The sequence below is a fragment of the Macrotis lagotis genome, chromosome 1 (genome assembly GCF_037893015.1).
Source record: "Macrotis lagotis isolate mMagLag1 chromosome 1, bilby.v1.9.chrom.fasta, whole genome shotgun sequence".
In the NCBI taxonomy this organism is placed as follows: Eukaryota; Metazoa; Chordata; class Mammalia; order Peramelemorphia; family Peramelidae; genus Macrotis; species Macrotis lagotis.
In genome coordinates, this window is record NC_133658.1 from 188,873,965 (window position 1) to 188,893,653 (window position 19,689).

At 36.7% G+C, this 19,689-nt stretch overlaps 1 protein-coding gene across 3 annotated transcripts in view; it reads left to right on the forward strand.

The window, feature by feature from the left end:
* Positions 1-19,689, forward strand: part of FDFT1 (farnesyl-diphosphate farnesyltransferase 1) — a 61,652-nt gene that overhangs the window by 23,103 nt on the left and 18,860 nt on the right. For all 3 annotated transcript variants that reach the window (XM_074209516.1, XM_074209517.1, XM_074209515.1), the window contains one exon: positions 17,689-17,817. In XM_074209516.1, the coding sequence (XP_074065617.1) occupies positions 17,689-17,817 (129 nt within the window). The remainder of the gene's footprint in view (positions 1-17,688; positions 17,818-19,689) is intronic.

Below are 19,689 nucleotides of genomic sequence, written 5' to 3' on the forward strand. Positions count from 1 at the left end.
AATAAGAAATGTACTTGAATTCAGCAGATATATCTTTCCAATTTCCTTTGGATTATCTACTATTTTTATTTTTTGTTTTTGTTCTCTCGTATGTGTGTATATATTATTTTTCCCTGGTTATATGCGTGTACATACACACACACACACACACACACACACACACACACACACACATTCATTGTTTTAAACTTTGAATTTTGAATTCTCTCCCTTCTTCCCACCCATACCTCCTCATTGAGAAAGCAAGTTACTTGATATATTTAAAAATGTGTAGTCATGCAAAATTTTTCAATATTTGTCATATTGTGAAAGAAAACATAGACTCTACTTCCCCCCAAAAAAGAAAAACCTCAAGAAAAATAAAGAAAAAAACTGTACTTCAAAACTGTATTCAGACACCATTAGCTCTCTTCAAATGGATAGCATTCTTTATCTTAAGTCCTTCAGAGTTGTCTTGGATCATAGAAGTGCTGAGAAAACTCAAATCATTGAGTTTTCTCAATATTGCTCAATATTTCAACAATATTGCTGTTACTTTGTATTTAGTTAATTTCCCATTGCAATCTAGCTTCCAAGGTTTTATTGGGAGCATCTTGCCCATCATTTTTTTATACCAAAATAGCATTACATCATAATCACATACCACAATTAGTTCAACCATTTCCCCAACTGAAAGGCATCCCCTCAATTTCCAGTTCCTTGCCACCAAAAAAGAACTACTATAAATGGCCTTATACATATGGTTCCTTTTCCTTCCTGTTGTTCATCTCTTCTAGAATATGGACCTAATGGTGGCACTGCCTAAAAGTGCATGCATGGTTTTATAGCCCTTTGGCATAGTTTCAAATTGCTTTACAAAGTGGTTGAATCATTTCATTATTCTTCTAACAGTACACCAACATCTCATTTTCTCTATATTCCCTCCAACATTTTCCATTTCTTTCTTATTAGCCAATGCAATATGAATAAGGTAGTACCTCAGATTGTTCTACTTTGCATTTTTCCAAACAGTAGAGAGCATATTTTTAAAAACAGATAGCATTGATAACCTCATCTGAAAACTGTTCATATCTTTAGATCATCCATCTATCAGGGAATTGCTTTTATTTTTTTTACAACTTTGACTAAGTTTTCTGTTTGAGAAATGAGTCCTTCATCAGAAAAATTTGTTTCAATATTTTTCCCCTGTATATTTCCCACCACCCTATTCCCCCATTGCTGTTTATTCTATTCTCTCTTTTTTCACCCTGTACTTCCTCACAAGTGCTTTTTCTTCTGACTACCTCTTCTCAGTCTGTCCTCCCTTACATCTCTCTGCCACTTTCTACCATCCCCTTCCCCTCCTACTTTTCTGTAGGGTAAGAGATTTCTATATCCAATTGAGTGTGTATGTTCCTCCCTCTTTTGAGTCAATTCTACTGAGAGTAAACTCTCTCACTCCCTTCATTTCCACTCCACTGCATAAACTTTTTCTTAACTCTTTTATGTGAAATAATTTATCCCATTCTACTTCCCTCTTTCCATTTCTCCTAGGATATTCCTCTTTCACCCATAAATTCTGTCTTTTTATTATCCCTTCATATATCAACTCCCACTTTTGCTCTATTCTGTTGTTGTCTTGCCCCTCTTCTTCCTGGACTTGGGACCCAGATCTAAGAATGGGCCAAGCAACAATCCTGCCTTACTGACAGCAAAGGGACTACTGTTATCTCCTTCTGACCCCTTACCGTCTATGGGCCCAGAGCTCCAGTGCAGCTGCTTTTACTGATTCAATGGCTCCCAAGGCCTGCTCCTGGTCTGCTGGGGTCAGGTCTGCTGAGGCCTGTGTTGGACTGTGCTCCACTCTCATTCTGGTGCAGTAGACCTTCCAAGTTGTCCTTGACAATCTCTGACCTGAGAGATTTGGAAACTGCCGCTGACCCAGGCCACATTCTTCCCCAACCTGTTTTGAGTCATTATTTAAAGGTATTTAGAATGATTTGGGGGAGAGCTTGGGCAAGTCCCTGCCTTTACTGCGTCATCTTAGTTTTGGATTACCCCCTCCAATTTTTATTCTTTAAAACTTGTAGCCCCCAATAGAAAATTTGGGGAAAAAAATCAAATTTTGTGTCAAAAGAAGCTTGGAAGAGGCAGCTAGGTGGTGCTGTAGATAGAGCACTGAACCTGGAGTCAGAAGGACCTGAGTTCAAGTTCTTTCTCGGATACTTGACAATATACTGATTTTGTGAACTTGCCCAAGTCATTTGACTCCATTGCCTCACAAAAAACAACCCCCCTCAAGCAGTTGTAATCATTAAAAATGCTCGATAATTATTATTTAAAAATTCTTTTAATAGTACTTTAATTTTTAATCATAATCAGTTCATCAAAGCTAATATATATAAGCTGATTTCAACAGAACATGCAGTATTCTGCATAGGCTCCCTGATCTCTTTAGGGAAAGAAGATTATATATTTTCATCTTTTTTCCCCCAGGTATAAACTTGGACATTATAACTACATAGCATTTGGATTTGACTTTTTTCCCCCAAATTTATATTATTATAGTCTTATGAGATTTTTCTGGTTCTATTTATTTCACTTTGCAGCAATTCATATACGTTTCCCTGTGTGTATTTGAATTCTTCATAATCATTTCATTGTTTTTTTGTGGTACAGCAATATTCCATTGTATTAGTGATCCACAATTTGTTTAGTCATTTGCCAATTTATGGATATTGATTTTGTTTCTTTGTTTTACATTCCCTTTTTTTTATATTTTTGCAAGGCATTGGGGTTAAGTGACTTGCCCAAGGTCACACAGCTAGATAATTATTAAGTGACTGGGGCAGGATTTGAACTCAGGTCCTCCTGATTCCAGGACTTGTGTTCTATCCACTGTGCCACCTAGCTGCCCCCATTCCTTCTTTTTAAAGAAGATAATTTTCTTCTTTTTAGTTCTGAAGTCTTTCCTGCCATTTCCTACCCCTATCCATTGAGAAGGCAAGAAATATGATACTTGTTTTACAAATGAAGTCATACAAAACATAGATTTAAATTAGCTTTGTTGGGGGGGGAGAAAAGAAAAATAAGGAAAGGGAAAAATATGCTTTAATCTGTAGTGTTGACCCAAGTCAAGACATAACACTCCAGTTCCTTTTCTATTTGGATATGAATAGCATTTTACATAATGAGTCCTTTGGAATTATGGTGAATCATTGTGTTGATCCAAGTTAAGTTTTTCAGAATTGGTAATCCTTACAATATTGCTCTTATTGTTTAGATTGTTCTCCTAGTTCTGCTCACTTTAGTAATATGCTATCATATTCATAAACTATCACTTGTTTAACCATTTCCCATTTGATGGTTATCCCCTCAATATCCTATTCTTTGATACCACAAAAAGAGATGCTATAAATATTCTGGTACCTGTAAGTTCTTTTTCTTTTTGTGGATATAGTCCAGTAGTGGTATTGCTGGGTCTCTAAGGGTGTACAGTTTTATAGCCTTTGGGGCATAGTTCCAAATTGGTCTCCTTGAAAAATTAATTTACTGCAGTTCAGTTCATCTCAGTCTCCACATTAATTCTGCCCTCAACTCATCTTTCAGTGTCAGTGCTTATTCATTTTTTTATGCCTTCTTGGGATCATAGAACTGATGATGATGATGATGATGATGATGATGATGTTTGTCCTTCATTCTAGAAGAAGACCATGATATTACTGGAGGTGATGCCATGACAAGCACATGAATTGGATTTGAGTTGATGGGGGTACTGTGCAAAGTCATCGGCCTCATTTTTCTCCAGAACCATCTGAGTCCAGTGGTCAGCTGGGAATTAGAATGACTGGAGTTGATCCCAACTGTCAGGCAGTCAGGGTTAAGTGACTTGCCCAAGGTTACACAGCTAGTAAGTGTCAGGTCTCTGAGGCTGGATTCAAACTCACATCCTCTTCACTCCAAGGCCAGTGCTCTATCCACTGTACCTTTTTATAGAACTGTAAGACATAAAAATGGTAGTTATAATATTTCCCATCCTTGGTGAAATAATAGTCCTTATTTCACTGGTCTCAAGGTGACTGGTGGCACTACAGAGCACTGGGTCTGGAATGAGGAAGACCTGGGTTCAAATCTGGTCTCAGAAACTTTTTAGCTGTGACCCCTTAGCAAATCTTCTATTTGCCTCATCTGTAAATAGAGATAACACTTGCCTTGCAGGATTATAATGAAATTCAAAATGAAATGGTATTTGTAATAGCATTTAGCACAGTGACTGGTGATTAATAGACATTTATAAATACTTATTTCCTCATTTTCTTTTCCCCTTCTCCTATATACCCAGAGCATATTTCTTTTTCCTTTATTTTTTTAAAAAAAATTTCAACATTCATTTATAAATTTCCATATTTTTCTATTCACCCTCTCTTCTCCCCCCCCCCCCCATGGTGGCACACAGTCTGATAAAAGTTGTAACTGTACATTGTATTTAGTATGTTTTCATATTAGTCATATTGTGAAATAGGATTTAGAACAAAAAGGGGGGAAAAAACCATGAGAATGAAAGAAAAAAGTGAAAATAGTATGCATTTAGACTCCATGAATTTGTTTTTTTCCTCCCTCTGGATATGGATGGCATTTTCCATAATAGGTCTTTCAGGGTTGTTCTTGATTACTGAACTGCTGAGAGGAGCTGTATCCATCTTAGCTGATCATATCACAATGTTGTGATTAATGTGTACAATATTCTTTTGGTTCTGCCCAGTGCGTATTTCTAATGCTTTTCCAAACATCTGCCAAATTGGCGTTAGGAAACTGTAACAGATCTGAGTCTGGCCATGTCCTAACAAAATTCAGCAACTTATTATTATATCCATGATCAAACATAAACTCTGTTTTTAGGCTTCTTATGCATGTGTTCTTTTGTCCTGCCAAACTGACCTTCTTTCTCTTACTCAAACATGGTATTCTATCTCCCTTCTCCATATCTTTGAATTGACTATTCCCTTTCTTGGAATGTATTTCCCTCCTCACCTCCCCTTCCTCCTCTCATCTCATCATTTTTAAATGAGTCTTTTCCTTTTACTAAAAGCTGTCTCCAAAGTTACTAGTTATCTTTTTAGTTGCCAGATAATCCTCATTTTCCTTGACCTCTCTTTAGACTTTGACATTGTTGCTCATCCTCCTTTTTGGAATATCTCTGTCTCCTGGTTCTCCTACCAGTTAGAAAACTACTTAGTCTCCTTGCTGGATTCTTTTCTGTATAAGGCCCTTTACCCATAAGTGTCCCATTGGATTTTATCTTGGACCTTCTTCTATATTATTTCATTTGGTGTTCTCACTATCTCCTCTAGGTTTAATTACCTTTTCTGTGCTGTTGATTTTCAGATATATCTGTACAGTCCTAACCTTTCTACTAATTTCCAATTTCACATCATCAACTACTTGTCTTGAGATCTTGCACAGGAAGTACAGGAAACATTTTAAATTCAACATTTCCAAAATTAAACTCATTGTCTTCTTCCCAGATCATCCTCCCTTCCTTATTTTATATTTCCTCTTACTGTTGAGACACCACCATATTCCCTGTCCCTTTGGGTTTTTAAGCCAGGTGTCATCTTCGACTCCTCACTGTCTCTCAGCAATCCTGAATGTAATTTTTTGCCAAGATCTATTGATTTCACTTTTGTAGTATCTCTCTAATATGCTGCCCTTCTCTCTGATACTGCTACATCCTTAGTCTAGGCCCTTATTAACTCTTGTTTGGAGAGTCTGCCTGCTTCAAATCCATTCTTTATTAAAGTGATTTTCCTAAAGCACAGGTCAGGCTGTCACCCCCCACCCCCACCCCACCCCCGACTTTTAACAGAATCATATATAAAATAGTCTATTTCCAATCTTTTACTTACCCTCCCCCACAAATTTTTTTTATCCAGTGACTCTGGACTCTGCTGTTACCAGAACAAGATATTCTTTTAGTTCTGGGCATTTAATCTGGTTATCCCCCCATGGCTAGGATGTTCTCCTTCCTCATGTTTGCCTACTGGTTTTTAAGTTCCAACTAAAATCTCACTTCCACTCCTCTTAATCCTAGTCCCTTCCTTCTTTTAGTTATTTCCTATTTATCTTGTATGTAGCTTGTTTTACATATTTGTTTATGTAAACTCTTTGTGATTGTGAGCTCTTTGAGAATAGGGTTTTACTTATTTTGTATTCCCAGTTCCTTGCACAATGCTAGTTACCAAGCTGGTACTTAATAAATGTTTGCTGACTAATTGCCTTAAGTGCTAGTGCTATTTTATATTCCCACATTTGTGTATGTACATTTTGTCTTTTCAAGTAAGATTATATTTTTATGCAGTAGGTCTGGAAGGTTGGGACTGTTTCAGCTTTTGGTTTTATATCTCCTGTATCTAGGACATAGTAAGTGATGGATTTATTTTATATAATGTTTTACAATTTTCAAACTGCTTTCCTTAGAATTGTGTGAAGTAAACAGCATATTATCCTCATTTTAAAATGGAAGACATTAGGGAACTTATGACTTGGCTAGTCCTATACTTTACACAGGGTAGTTTTTTTGGTTTGTTTTTAGTTTTTGCAAGGCAATGGGGTTTAAACGACTTGCTGAAGGTCATACAGCTAGGTAATTATGTGTCTAAGGTCACATTTGAACTCAGGTCCTCCTGACTCCAGGGTTGGTACTCTATCCACTGTTACCACCTAGATGGGCAGATTTGAGACTTGAAGTTCAGTTCTCTTTACAATAAATTAATTGCCTTTCTAAATATTTTATTGAATACCTTTTTTTCTAGTTAATTCTTTTGGTAAACATAAGAGATGTAAAATGAGAGCTTTGGATTTGTTAACTTCTATATAGTAACCCTGTAAAAGAGAGCAGCTGGAGTTGCATGAATACCTTTGCATGCACACACATGTGTATTTCATGACCATGCTGATCTGGAATTTTACAGGCTCGGGGACTCTTTTTATAAGTTTACTCACTGATGAGAAGGTTTTCCAGAACTGACAAACACTGAACAAATTCACAATCTTGATTGATAAACTACAATGCCAGTATATTACTTTGCAGAGACTCTGTATCACGAAAGAGAACTACTATTGTGAACTTTTTGGTTTTTAATCCATTGAGGAAATCAGCTTTAAAAAATTCATTAGAAGTTGACAAGCATACATAGTTTGAATTTCTGTTCTCTCAGGATAATTCTGGTTGCCTGGAAACAGCATAGTGTTAAAGAAAACAGCCTGGAAACAGGTAGTGTTAAAGAAACACATTCTTTGTCTAGGATCTTTTTTTTTTTAGCAGGCCACCATTCTTTATTATTATGATAACATTGAGTGACTATAATGACAGTTTTGTATTAGTCATATTCTTATTCATATCTTTTCTGAGAAGATTATGGAACATAGTCTGGTTCCTCTGATGACTTTGGAAGACAGATTTCTTTACTGGTTTTAATTTGCAGACCAACTCTTAGAGAGGGTTTCTTTTGACATTGACTATTCAATTTGATATTAATTTTTATTGATATCAAATCTTTCTTTTTGAAAGTTTTATTGATGTTCTTTTCTTTTTTTAATCTTACTAACACTTCTCACTGACAACCCCCCCCCCACACTGCCCCACCATCTGGTCAAAGAGCCTCCCTTTTTTAACGACTCACTATGACACTGACTTCTTAGAAGCAGTGCCTTAGCAAGACATTTACTAATCTCTCCCCTTGGAATTTGCAGCACCCTCATCCCACAGGCTTTTCTAAGGGAGCTTTGCAGATAAATAAATGTATTATTAGTTCTATAATTAAAGGACCAGAGTAACAGTGCTTTTTTTTTTAAACAATTGTAAGATCCTAACAAGGAATTATCCTTTAACCAGTGTTTTCATTGGTCCCGATAAACATACAACTACCATAACCAACTCCCCAAAATAAAAATAACTTGGAACCAGAAAGAAGAAATTTCCTGAAAAAATACCTAACTACTGGATTACAAAAACCCTTCTTCAGTTTAAAGATTTATGGAACTTATTAGGTTCTGTGTATAATTAAAGAGAAGTAGAAATCAGGGATCCTGACCATAATATAATTACAATTCTCTTAGATAATATCTATGCAAATAAAACTTGAATGTTATAAGAAAGAATAGAATTAAGTGCAAAATTTAGGATTCACATAAGTATTATAGAAAGGATCAGCAGGAAGCAATTCACTTTGTCCAGAAACACTTTGACTTGTTCATCCTACAAAATGCAAATAGTTTTAATAGGTATTTTGGAATTTATGATGATTTATGCATTATGTGATTTTATCTGAACTATTTCAGCAATTCCCTTTCCATCTTCTCCCCACCCCCCACATACACACCCAGGTTTTTCAACAGTTATACTTAAGTGGTGGGATGCCATGTTTGATAGCATCCCTGACCCTCAAATAGTTTGTAATCTAGAATGAGAAAACAACTATATAATACCTAATGAGAAAGGGTGTTGGATTTGAAGGTCATCATTATACTTTTCACCTGTTACAGATTGTCTCCTGGTCCTCAGCTCATTTTCCTTTCCTTCTCAAGGAGTTCAGCTCTTGACTCACTGACTTTCCTTTTCTTCTCAGTTCTTGCCCTTTATGCTAGTGAATTTCAACAGTAGTTTTCTCAAATTTCATAACTTATTCTTCCACCACACATGGATGGATGGTCATACTCTAGAAGTTTACATTACTCCTAAGTGTTCTTCATCTTTGATCAACCCTTTATATGACCATAACTTCATATCATTTAATACCTCCCTTAGATCTCCTAAGCCATTCTTTTTCCTTATCAGGACCTCTAGTTTCTCAATTTCTCAGTATTTTCTCAGGCTTTGATTCCCGTTTTGCCTTCACTTTCCTTCTTTCCTAAACTTAGTTAACCAGTTCAAGTCCTACATTGTCATCTATTTTGAATCTCTCACCTCTTTGTCTTGTTGCCATTTATCCCTTGCCAGACTCTTGTCCAAAATTACTTCCACCTTCATCTCCCTCCGCCTCTATTCTCATGTTGGTTTTAGTTGAAGGATGTCCTTCAGTGTCCTGACAGCAGTGTTAGCTATGTTAGTCACTTAACTTCAGTTGGGAGTCTCTAATTGATTCTCTTCTGTTTTCTTTTATTTGTTTTTGTGGCGAATTTGGGGGTGATAGTAGTAAGTGATTTGCCTAAGGTCACACAGCTAAGTAGATATCAAGTGTTTGAGGTGGGATTTGAACTCAGGTCCTCCTGAACAGTGCTCTATCCATTGTGTCACCTAGTTATCCCTGCTAATTGATTCTTTATCTTATTCTCTCAGAAGTTATTTTATATCTTAAGAGGCAGCTTAGGTGGTGCAGTGACCAGAGTGCTAAGCCTGGAGTGAGGAAGATTTGAGTCTAAATTCAACCTTCAATGCATCCTGACCCTGGTCAGATTGCTTAATCTGTGTCTGCTTCAGTTTCTTCAGTTGTAAAATAGGGATCATAGCATCTTCCTGTTGTGAGGATCAATAATAAGTAAAGCTGTTATGGAAAACAGTGGGTATTTAAAAATTACTTGTTTCCTCAGGCTTTCCCCACCCTTCCAATTGAGGATCTCCCCTCTTACTTTACTGAGAACATTGAGACCACTGACGGTGAGCTCCTGCTTCTCCCTTCCTCTTAACCTCAAAGTCCTACTTTTTCCTCCAGCTTCTAATAACTGGGGTGTGGGGGTGGACTTCTTAAAGCTAGCTTCTTGTGCCCTTGTCCCTCTGTCTTTTCCAGCAGATTCCTCCTCAGTCATCCTTTTACATTTCTAATCTGGAGCCTCTCCCAATCTCTAGTTCTTTCCTTGCTGCCTTCAGATCTGTCTGTGTCCCTGCTACCCTCTTCACTTGACTTTACCTCTGCCTCAGACAATTCCCTTTTTTTTCTCTTTTCCCTTTCTTTTCCAGATACTGGCGGGGGGGGGGGGGGGGGGGGAGCTATTGATTCTCCTTGTCCCCATCTCCTCTCACTACTCATTCCTATTATTAGTGATACTGGATTAGGCATTTACTCTCAAGGATTGGTCTCCTCTGTTAAAGCAGCAAAGGTCACACCAGAAGTGGAGCCTGTAGCACCTGGGGATTATCTTCCAGGGTCTGCAGTCTGTTTTTCTCTTAAAGACAGTAGTGAATCATGTTGAATAGGGAATGACAAGGTCAAACCTGTGTTTTAGGACCAATTGAAGGGGGGGGGGCTAACATGGAGACCAGAAATTCAATTAGAAAGCTGTTGGAATAGTCCTGTTGAGGAGTGCAGAGGGTCTGCACTAGTGGAGTAGATATGTGATTGAGAGGAAGGGAAAAACAGGATCTATTTGGTTATGTGGGGGCAACTGAAGGTAGTCTGGAGAAGATGTGAGGAGAGTCAGCAGTCAGTAAACTAACTGCTTTCTTGGTGTCAGGCACTCTGTTAAGCATAATTATAAATATTATAATCTCATTTGGTCCTTTCAACAGCCCTGGGAGGTAGTTAATACAATCCTCATTTTATAGTTGAATAAATTGGGGCAGACAGAGGCTTAATGACTTGGCAAAGCTCCTCAAGAGGAGCTTACAGTCTAATGAGAGAAGACAAAACACAAGTGGAAACTGAAAGAGGAAGGTGAACCTTCAGCGGGCTACCTGGCCAGGGGAATGAGCAGCTGACAATATTTAACTTGTATTTTCTCTCTCCCCCCACCCTACACCTTCCTACTTCCAACACATAGTCTGAGGCTCTCTCTTAAGGGAGGTCTTAGGAGGTCTCTGATCAGAGAGGAGAGGAACTGAATCAGTCTCTAAAATCTTAAGATTTCAGATGATGAGCTTATTCTGGGGAGGCATGATGTTCCAGAGTTGAAACCAATCAGAGAAGCAGGTTTTGAAAAGGAAAGTAAACTCCCTGCAGGAGTAGGATATGGTTAGTAATATTTTAAATGTCCAGGGACATTGTAGGTAAAAGAGATAATAAATTCTGCTTTGGAAATGTTGCTTTTGATATAGCTATAGGACATTTGTTTAGGGACATCCAACAATCCAATTGGCAGTATGGGGATTGCTAGCTGTATGAACTTGGGCAAATCACTTAACCCTGATAGCCTTACATCCAGGGCTCTGTCCAGTCATCTAGATTCATATCTGACCATTGGACTTAGATGACTAGAGAGGAGAAAGTGAGGCTTCATACTTAGCACAGTAGGCCCCTCACTCAAATCCAATTCGCATACATTGTCATGGCACCATCTTCCTGATGTCATAGTCTTCATTGAGAATGAAAGACAAACATCATCTTCACTATGAGACTGGAGCTCAAAAGGGAGGTTGGTTCGTCCTAAAAATTATAGATCTGGAAGTTATATGTTTAGAAAATGATGATTGACCCTGAGAGAATTGTTGGAATTACACCTGAATGAGGAGAGGGGTCTAGGACAGAACCTCAGGAAACATTCACGATTAAGATATGAATTCAACAAAGACCCCTCATAGCAGCCAATTAGATAAGTTAAGGAGAAGTGAACAATGTCAAGAAAACAACCCAGGGAAGAGATTATCTAGTGCAAAGAAGTTGTTCAGTTTCATGTTTGAGGATGAAGGGAAAAAGCTATCAGATTTAGTACTTAGAAATAGTTAATAGTTAAAGAGAGTACTTTGATTTTAATGGTGATGGTAAGGTATCCAAATTGCAAGTGGTTGGAAAAATAGAGTTTCAAAGAAAGGGAGTTGAGGCAGTAAATGTAATGCTGTCTGCTCTCCAACCCTCATTTAAATTAGTTCCTGAAGATTTCTCCTAGACAAATGAGATGACCTGAATGACCCCTACTTTTAGAAAAGGTCATACATTACTTAATAAGCTAAATTGTCTTCCCCATTAGAGTAAGTGTCCTTAAGGACACCAGTACTTAATACGATATCAGACATACATTATTATTTGTCCTTCATTTTCTAAGAGGAACATTGAATTTAAGTGGGGCAGAGTTATATATTAAAGTTATCAACTTTATTCTTCCAGTTACTGAAGTCCAGTTAGAACAAAAGTCAGAATGACTGGCAATGACTTGGATACAGTGGATGATCTTGTCATCTTTTATGCCTAGCTAAATCCTAAGAGCTCCACAGCCGTTGCTTTTAGCTGCCTTCATAACTATTGAAACAAATTATTCTCATCTGATGCTTGGGGTGGACACCCCCCAATTCACTGATGGGTTTGAGGCCTTTTGGTTATCCTCAACCTGGTTTAGCCTGTCTTTCCAGATGGATTCCTGGAATGGGCCCACTCTGCATGCTACATTTTCTTGGAATCATGTGAAGAGTTGGATGCCAGGTCAACATCATAGGGAAATGAGCAACCTTTAAAAGGGCTTGGCAAGCCCTCATGCCAGAGGTAGTAGCATCAAGCATATAAGTAAGCATTTAATACACAGGATCATAGTACCATAGATTTAAAGCTGGAAGAGACCTTGCAGGCCATCAAAATCTGGCTTTATTTACAAATAAAGAAACTGAGGCAGATATCAGTTAATTGACTTTGCTTAGAGTCACAGTAAATGTCTTAGTAGGTTTGAAACTTAATGTCAAAGTACATAGATTAACAGTAGTCACCACGTCTCAGGACTGCTTGAGAATGAGATGGACCTTCTTTATTGTGTTACAAACATCAGCAAGTGAAAAAAAACACTAAATATTCAAGTGGAATTACTGCAAATATTATAACATTTTGGGGGTTTTCCTGAGGGAGTTCTGTTTATATATTGTCCCTATGAAGAAAGAGTTGTATTGCTTTGGCCTATTGTGTACTGTGTGACCTTTCCCCAAGATTAGAGAGGATTATTTGGGTAGTCATTTGCATAATATGAAATCTGAAGGAATTTATTTAAGCTTACAGGAAACTTTGCTTCAGATTACTACTGGACTATAACTTGTGCTACAGTTACATATATGAAGCTGAAGATTGATGTTAGTCTTGCTATATTTAAGGAATACTTATGTCCTCAATTCATTCCTTTTTTTTATGGTTGCTTTTTTTCTTATTAAAGATTTTATTTGAGTTTTACAATTTTCCCCCCAATCTTGCTTCCCTCCCCCCACTCCCCAAAGAAAGCAATTTGTCAGTCTTTGTTTCCATGTTGTACATTGATCCAAAGTGAGTGTGATGAGAGAGAAATCATATCCTTAAGGAAGAAACAAAAAGTTTGAGATAACAAGATCAGACAATAAGCTAGTTGGTGTTTTTTCTAAATTAAAGGGAATTGTCCTTGTACTTCGTTTAAACTCCACAGTTCTTTATCTGAATACAGATGGTATTCTCCATTGCAGACAGCCCAAAATTGTTCCTGATTGTTGCACTGATGGAATGAGCAAGTCCATCAAGGTTGATCATCACCCCCATGTTGCTGTTAGGGTACACAGTGTTTTTCTGATTCTGCTCATCTCACTCACTCAGCATCAGTTCATGCAAATCCCTCCAGGCTTCCCTGAATTCCCATCCCTCCTGGTTTCTAATAGAACAATAGTGTTCCATGACATACATATACCACAATTTGCTAAGCCATTCCCCATTTGAAGGGCATTTACTTGATTTCTAATTCTTTGCCACCACAAACAGGGCTGCTATGAATATTTTTGTACAAGTGATGTTTCTACCCTTTTTCACCATCTCTTCAGGGTATAGACGCAGCAGTGGTATTTCTGGATCAAAGGGTATGCACATTTTTGTTGCCCTTTGGGTGTAGTTGCAAATTTCTCTCCAGAAAGGTTGGATGAGTTCACAGCTCCACAACAGTGTAATAATGTCTCAGATTTCCCACAACCCTTCCAACAATGATCATTATCCTTTCTGGTCATATTGGCCAATCTGAGAGGTGTGAGGTGGTACCTCAGAGAAGCTTTAATTTGCATTTCTCTAATAACGAATGATTTAGAACAATTTTTCATATGGCTATGGGTTGCTTTGATCTCATCTGTAAATTGCCTTTGCATATCCTTTGACAGTTTGTCAACTGGGGAATGGATTTTTTTTTTAAATATAACTCAGTTCTCTGTATATTTTAGAAATGAGTCCTTTGTCAGAATTATTAGTTGTAAAGATTGTTTCCCAATTTACTACATTTCTTTTGATATTGGTTACAGTGGTTTTTATCTGTGCAAAAGCTTTTTAATGTAATGTAATTGAAATCATCTGGTTTGTTTTTGGTGATGTTCTCCATCTCTTCCTTAGTCATAAACTGCTCCCCTTTCCATAGATCTGACAGGTAAAACTAGGCCTTGATCTTCTAATTTGCATATAGTATTTTTTTTTTTGTCTAAATCCTGTATCCATTTGGATCTTATCGGTAAAGGGTGTGAGGTGTTGGTCTAATCTAAGTTTCTTCCATACTAACTTCTAATTTTCCCAGCAGTTTTTATCAAAGAGGAAGTTTTTATCCCAATAGCTGGACTCTTTGGGTTTATCAAACAGCAGATTACTATAATCGTTTCCTGCTATTGCACTTAGTCTATTCCACTGATCCACCACTCTATTTCTTAGCCCAATACCAAACAGTTTTGATGACTGATGCTTTATAATATAATTTTAGATCAGGTAGGGCTAAGTTCCCTTCTTTTGCACTTTTTTTCATTAAATCCCTGGAAATTCTTGACTTTTTATTTCTCCATATGAATTTACTTATAACTTTTTCTAACCCGTTAAAGTAATTTTTTGGAATTTTGATTGGTAGCAATTCATCCTTTGATTGAGTTAGAATTTCTAGAGTAATTTCTACTTTTCTCAAGGTACATTTTGTATATAATAAGAGTATTGTTGTTTGTCCTTCATCCTTGAAGAAGACCATGACAAGCACATGAATTGGATTTTAGTGAGGGATGCTGGGCTAAGTCACCAGCCTCACCTTCTCCTCCAGAGCCATCTGGGTCCATCAACCAAATTATAAATGAGGACAATTGGAGATGGTTCTGTATCTGAGGCAATCAGGTTTGAGTGACTTGCCCAAGGTCTCATAGCCAGCAAGTGTCTTAAGACTGGATTCCAACTCCTGTCCTCCTGTCTCCAAGGCCAGTGCTCTATCCACTGTTCTACCTAGATGCCCATATTCAGTGATCCAGGCTAAGTAAGAAAGAAAGGAAGCAAGAATAGCTTCTTTACCTAGTCCAAAAAAAGAAATACATTTGGGAACAGAAGACCCTTAGAATTTCTGACCAATTAGAAACAATTGCTATTTATGTTCACTCTGAGTCAATCAGGGCCCAAACAGTGACCAAGGGAAGTTTGGCCTGTTACCCATTGTTGTTCGATCAAGGAGAGCTGGAGTGATTTGGGGTTGGTAAAATCCTTAGATATCTTGCCAATTTTCAGCCATCAAAATTTATATTTTGGGGGGAAAAGTATCTGTAGGTAAGGATGAGATAGCTTATGTGGCCTGAAGAAAGGAAGAAGAGAGCTGTATAATGATATAAGGAAAGACTTACTTTTAGGAATAAATGAAAGAAAATCACATTAACTTCTGCCTCATCTCCTGTGAATTTTCCCTTCCTATAAATAGACTGTCTTGGTCAGGAAAAAATTGGAGGAGGAGCATAGTGAAGAATCAGTGAACCTAATAGACCTATTCTGTTTCCATGGGTAGCAGTAGCAACTCTGGAGACTTAATTCAGATCCTTGTCTCCTGAAAGATTGAATAAACTGAGCTGGTTTCATGATCTATTTGGAATTTCCAGTTGAAAGAAAATTTTTTTTGTCTCAAATAGCCCAAATTAAATACACACAAAAACCCCCCACTACCTTTCTTCTTACAATTTGAGTATGTACAGGTTATTTCTTAACCAGGTTTTATCTATTTACTACTTTCTAATTTGGATAAATAATATATTAATATTTTCTAATATTTCATATGAGTTTTTATTTGCTATTATGCAAGTTGTTTTTTAAGTATTTCAGCTATATTTTTAAATGTCTGAAGGTGCAATAAACCAACCTAAGATTAGCACCAGAAATATTACTTTAAACATTCATCAGACCACATACCAATCTCTTAAACAAGAATATTTTAGTAATGTATAAATAAAGTCACATTAACCACACAAAAAAAGAAAGAAACCAGGAGGGATGGGAATTCAGGGAAGCATAGAAGGATTTGTATGAGCTGATGCTGAGCAAGATGAGCAGAACTGGCAAAACATTGTACATCCTTAACAGCAACATGAGGGTGATGATCAACCTTGATGGACTTGCTCATTCCATCAGTGCAACAATCAGGGACAATTTTGGACTATCTATGATGGAGAATATCATCAGAGAAAGAATTGTGGAATTTGAACAAAGACCAAAGACTTATTACCTTCAGTTAAGAAAAAAACCTGTTATCTTATTATGTAATTTTGTTCTCTTATACTTTTTCTTCCTTAAGGATATGATTTCTCTCTCATCACATTCAGCTTATATCAATGCATACCATGGAAACAATGTAGAGACTGACAGACTGCCTTCTGTGGGGGGAGAAAAGCAAGAATAGGGGTAAATTTGTAAAACTCAAATAAAATCTTTCATTGGAAAAAAAAAGAGATTAGTTGACTTGGCCAGGTCAAACAACTAAATTGTTTCTGAGATGGCACTCATATCTTTTAGACTCCAAGGCCCAATTTTCTATCCATGATACTACCCAACTCCCTCAAGGATTACAGTGTTTGGGGGATGCTAGGTGGTGCAGTGGATAGAGCACTGGCCCTGGAGTTGTAGTCAGGAGGACCTGAGTTCAAATCCAGTATAAAACACTTTATAATTACTTAACTGTGTGACATTGAGCAAGTCACTTAACCATACTGCCTTGCAAAAACAAAAAAAGGATGACAGAGTTTTTATTTGGTTTATTTGATTTCTTAATTTTTTTGAACATAAATCTTGGAACATGTGTCAAATGGTATTTCAATTTAAAATTGATTCTTCTAAATAACTACACAGAAAAATCTATTTTGGAGTCAAGACAACAAACTTTTTATTAATATTTTATTTGTTTTCCAATTACATACAAGAGTAGTTTCTACCTATCATATTTATAAGGTTTTGAATTTTACAATTTTCCCCCACCCCAGAGGGCAGTCTTATGGTCTTTACATTGTTTCCAATTTTTTTTTTTTTTAGGTTTTTACAAGGCAAACAGAGTTAAGTGGCTTGCCCAAGGCCACACAGCTAGGTAATTATTAAGTGTCTGAGACCGGATTTGAACCCAGGTACTCCTGTCTCCAGGGCCGGTGCTTTATCCATTACACCACCTAGCTGGCCCTGTTTCCAAATTTTAGAAAAAAGTATATACCGATCTAGAAAGAAAGATATTTGGTCTTTTCTAAAGTGAATTTTTAGGTTGGACAGAAAATCCAAAATTTTAATTCCAATTGAAAAGTATAATGCCATGCTTAATGATGTTTAAATATGGGAATTAATATCTTGTATCCTGATTTCATTCACTTTGACTTTCTTTTTTAAGTTGTGTGTCTAAAGTTATGAGTTACATTATCTTATACTGGAGAAATAATGAGTATTTGTTGAATGTTTGAATGTGTAGAAACTTTAGTCAGAGCAAAGTTGAACCCTTATTTTAATAATAATTTTGATTTCAAAGTCATTTTTCCTAATAGTCTTTTAAGTGTCATATTGGTTCTCATGGTTTCAATTTTTTTATGGATTCTGTTTACAGATCTCCTCAGAGTTTCGAAATCTGGCGGAGTGCTATCAAGTGGTGATTGATGATATTTGTCAAAAAATGGGACATGGAATGGCAGAGTTTTTGGAAAAGAAAGTGAACTCTGTGCAAGAATGGGATAAGGTTAGTGATATTTTAAATGTGACAACAGGCATTTTGTATCAGAACAGTAATTATACCCAATGCCAAGGACTTGGAACAAATGAACTGCTCCTATCTGTTATTTGCTTACTTTATGTGCACATACTTACACACACACACACACACACACACACACACACACGTACACACACAAAACACTGCTTATATGTGTGTGTATATGCACACATACTAACCATAATAATCATAATATATCAAGTGTAGATTTCTGCATGATGTTGTTCATGCCCTGAGGATATTACATATTAATTAGGTCAAGCTTGATTTAGCTTAGCTTGACTTCTAAGCATTACACTACGGATAGAAAAATCATGTGGAAGTCTTCATTATTACTGGGATCTAGTGTTAACTTACAATATGATGTGATAGTTGATTGTTTTTTGCTTTGGTTTCTTAATCTGTTGTAATAGAGGTAATAGTGTGAAGCTTTCACATTTTTCTTCCTTCCTATTAGTTTAGTACCAAGTACTTATTATGTGTCTTCTTCTAACTCACTTCTAATCACATCCTTCATTCAAATAAGTATGTTCCTAGCTCTCAATAGAGAACTAAAGGAGTGAGAAATGAACAAAACCCGCTTATTGTATGAAGCATCTAGAACTTCTGACTTTCTTCTTTTCTGTCACTCCTTCCCCTTTTATTTTCTTCTAAAACTAGTGAGGGTTATGGTGGAAAGTGCCTACAGAAGAAGTAGGTATTGAATACACGGGGGAGCGGGAGTTATGATCATCTAGACTTCATCGAAAGTGAGGGAGGCAGAAGTTGTTTTGGAATAGTGAGTGAAGGAGAATTGTGAACCTTGGGGAAACAATCCTAACTTTTACTTTACATAATTTGACCATTGAAAAGTAACCATCTTTAGTCTCTATTCAGCATTTCAATAAACAGGATGTTGAATTAGTGGTGGTTTTTTTTTTTTTATGATGAAGTCCACAGATATGAAAGATGAGCACAACACACCCTTGTAGGATATTACACATGGTGTAATGAGGTAGCTGATAGAAATCTGAGGTGTGAGTTCTTGCACTGCTTAATTCAACTGAATGCAGTTTTCTGTGTTCACTGATATTTTTGTGGACAAAGTCATACATAAACAATTATGAAAAATATATATTGTGCTCAAAATGTTCCCTGATAGGTCATTTGTGTTGGAACAAATATATGTTTTCAAAACAAACATTATAACAAATCTGACTATACTTTTCTAACCCCTTGCATAGTGCTGGAGTCATATGATTAATGATATCATATTCCAACTTCCCTTTTTCTGTATTCCATGTGGAGTTTTTGGTAGCATTATAATAATTTCCACAGCATGATCTAATTTTATCACTTTTTATCTCTTTCTCAATTTCTTCACTCTTGGATACCATGCCTGTGTTATAATCTTTTGCTATTGCAATGTGCCTTCCAATACTACTCTCCAGGTTTGTGTGAATCCTAGCTAGGGAAATTGTTTGTTGTCTTTTGCCTTATTGACTGACTGCCCTTTCTGATGTATGATTTGAAATCCACTTTACTCTGTCTGGTACCAACTTCTGATTTTGGGGAGGTGGAGGGAGAGAGAAAGAGAGCAAGAGAATAATGTAGTAGTTTTCCCAAAGTTTGGGAATGAGGATTTTTAAGAATCTACTTTTTGCTTATTTAAATAAGATTTTTCTTTGCTTAGCCAGCCATTGTTTGTATTGTATTGTATTTTTCCTTGGATACATGCAAAAACAAGTTTCAACATTCTATTTTAAAATCTTGAATTATGAATTCTCTCCCTCCTCATTGAGAAAGAAAGTTATTTAATATGGGGTAAAAAATATGTAGTAATGAAAAACAGTACCATAA